Source organism: Xenopus tropicalis, chromosome 8 (assembly GCF_000004195.4).
Source record: "Xenopus tropicalis strain Nigerian chromosome 8, UCB_Xtro_10.0, whole genome shotgun sequence".
NCBI classification, from domain to species: domain Eukaryota; kingdom Metazoa; phylum Chordata; class Amphibia; order Anura; family Pipidae; genus Xenopus; species Xenopus tropicalis.
In genome coordinates this window covers 125,184,663-125,186,492 of record NC_030684.2, presented here as the reverse complement: position 1 = coordinate 125,186,492, position 1,830 = coordinate 125,184,663, and the positions used below count along the sequence as shown (strand labels likewise).

The 1,830-nt window shown below is 39.6% G+C and overlaps 1 protein-coding gene across 1 annotated transcript; it reads right to left on the bottom strand.

The window, feature by feature from the left end:
* Positions 1–366: 366 nt before the first annotated feature.
* Positions 367–1,314, bottom strand: LOC100491338 (olfactory receptor 6N2-like). The gene has a single exon (XM_002937759.2). It carries the CDS (start codon positions 1,312–1,314, stop codon positions 367–369), a length of 948 nt encoding a protein of 315 aa, XP_002937805.2.
* Positions 1,315–1,830: the final 516 nt, after the last annotated feature.

Sequence of the window (1,830 nt, the reverse complement as noted above, 5' to 3'; positions counted from 1 at the left end):
CTTTGCACCTGTGGAATTTATAAATGAGACCAGGATTTTAAGCTGCAGGGTGGACTGATTTACTAATATGCTGTAGGTGCTACATTGCATACATACAATCAACCAATACAACCAATGGCAATCACTTACTATAGCTTACAAAAAAAAAAGAAATGGTAAGAGCCCTATGCCACATAACAATCAAATTAGAGTTAGATTCAGTTAAGGCTTCTTTCTCCTTTATTACTTGCTCATAATAGCTTTTCTATAGCCTACATGCACAATGAAGCTCACTCAGACATGGGGATACAGATATTTTACCAGCAAGAATAATGTTTTAGGGTTCCCTAGACGCACATTACTAGAGGTAGTGCCATGACATTTTATTCATTTCAACATGAGAATGTGCCATTTTCCTTGAAAGATTCCACTTAAAGCTATCTTCATTTCATTGTTCCGTAAACTAAAAATGATAGGGTTCAGGAAAGGGGTGAATACGGTATAAACCAGGGAAAATAGCTTTTCATAGTTGGCAGTCTGGGGTCCCTTCGGGCTGCCGTAAACACTAAAAGCAGAGCCGTAAATAATTGCCACGATGATCAGATGAGAAGAACAAGTGGAGAAGGCCTTCATTCTCCCTGCGTTGGTCTGCAGCTTCATAATAGCCCATATAATATTTATATACATGATTAGGATAAATATGAAATTAAACATGATGGCAAAACCTATGACAGAACTGTTAATGGCAATGGTGAATGAAATGTCTGTGCAAGCCAAGGCCAGTAAAGGTGCTAGGTCACAGAAGTAATGATCTATAATATGAGCTCGGCACAGAGGAACATTTATAGTCATTGCCAACGGAATGCTTATAGTCAGAAAGCCAAAAGCCCAGCTGAGAGTGGCCAGACATCTACACATTCTGTCATTCATGATAGTGGTGTATCTCAGAGGGTTACATATCGCCATGCAGCGATCAAAGGCCATTACAGCCAGTAGGGCACAGTCCGTCGTGCCCAAACTATGGAACATATAGAGCTGAGCAAAGCACCACCCATAGGAAATTCTGTTGTCTTTGGAAAGTAAAAGGGACAAATGCTTGGGAGCCGTGGACGATGTGTACCATATCTCCAAGAAAGAAAGGACCTTGATGTAGAAGTACATGGGTGTATGAAGACGAGCGTGACACTGCACTGCCATGATAATTAACATATTTGCTGTCAGAGTGAGGAGAAACATGGAAAGGAAGAAGACAAAGAGCAATATTCTTATATCTTCAATGTCTGACAAACCCAGCAGGATGAAGCCATTGAATTGTGTGCGGTTCATCTCCTCCATGATTCTTTTAATCAAGTATTTTCTGCATGGTGGAACCACATGAAATTTGTTTAGATGTAGAAAATATACATGCATGTCCCATATCCAGGCATTTCAGGTGTCTTCAGATCTTCTGTGTTCATGGCTATAAAGAAATGTCAAGAACAATTTAACATGTGCCATAGTATATTGTACTAGAGCTGCACAAAGAAAAGGTCCTTCAGGTATGAAATTGATTCATACTGGGGCAGATTATTAGAAGAGTGTGGTCTAACAAGTGTAATTATTAGTCCTGATGCATGAAGTTAATTCATTGGGTCAATGTGATGGACCACATTGAAGGTTGAAGTCCTATCGGTCATTATTTAAATACCACTGCATATAAGAGTTGGACAAATAGCAATATTATGAATTGTAATGACCCCCTCATGTCCCCTGGGTGAAGCACAAAGAGGAATGATGCTGTGTCAGTACTTTAGCTCACATAAATCTACTCCATTTAGGATACTGTGCAAATTTACAGACATGGACATCCTC

What these genes read in the sequence shown, in the direction of transcription:
- LOC100491338 (XM_002937759.2), bottom strand. Translation starts at nt 1,314, where the DNA reads ATGGAGGAGATGAACCGCACACAATTCAATGGCTTCATCCTGCTGGGT.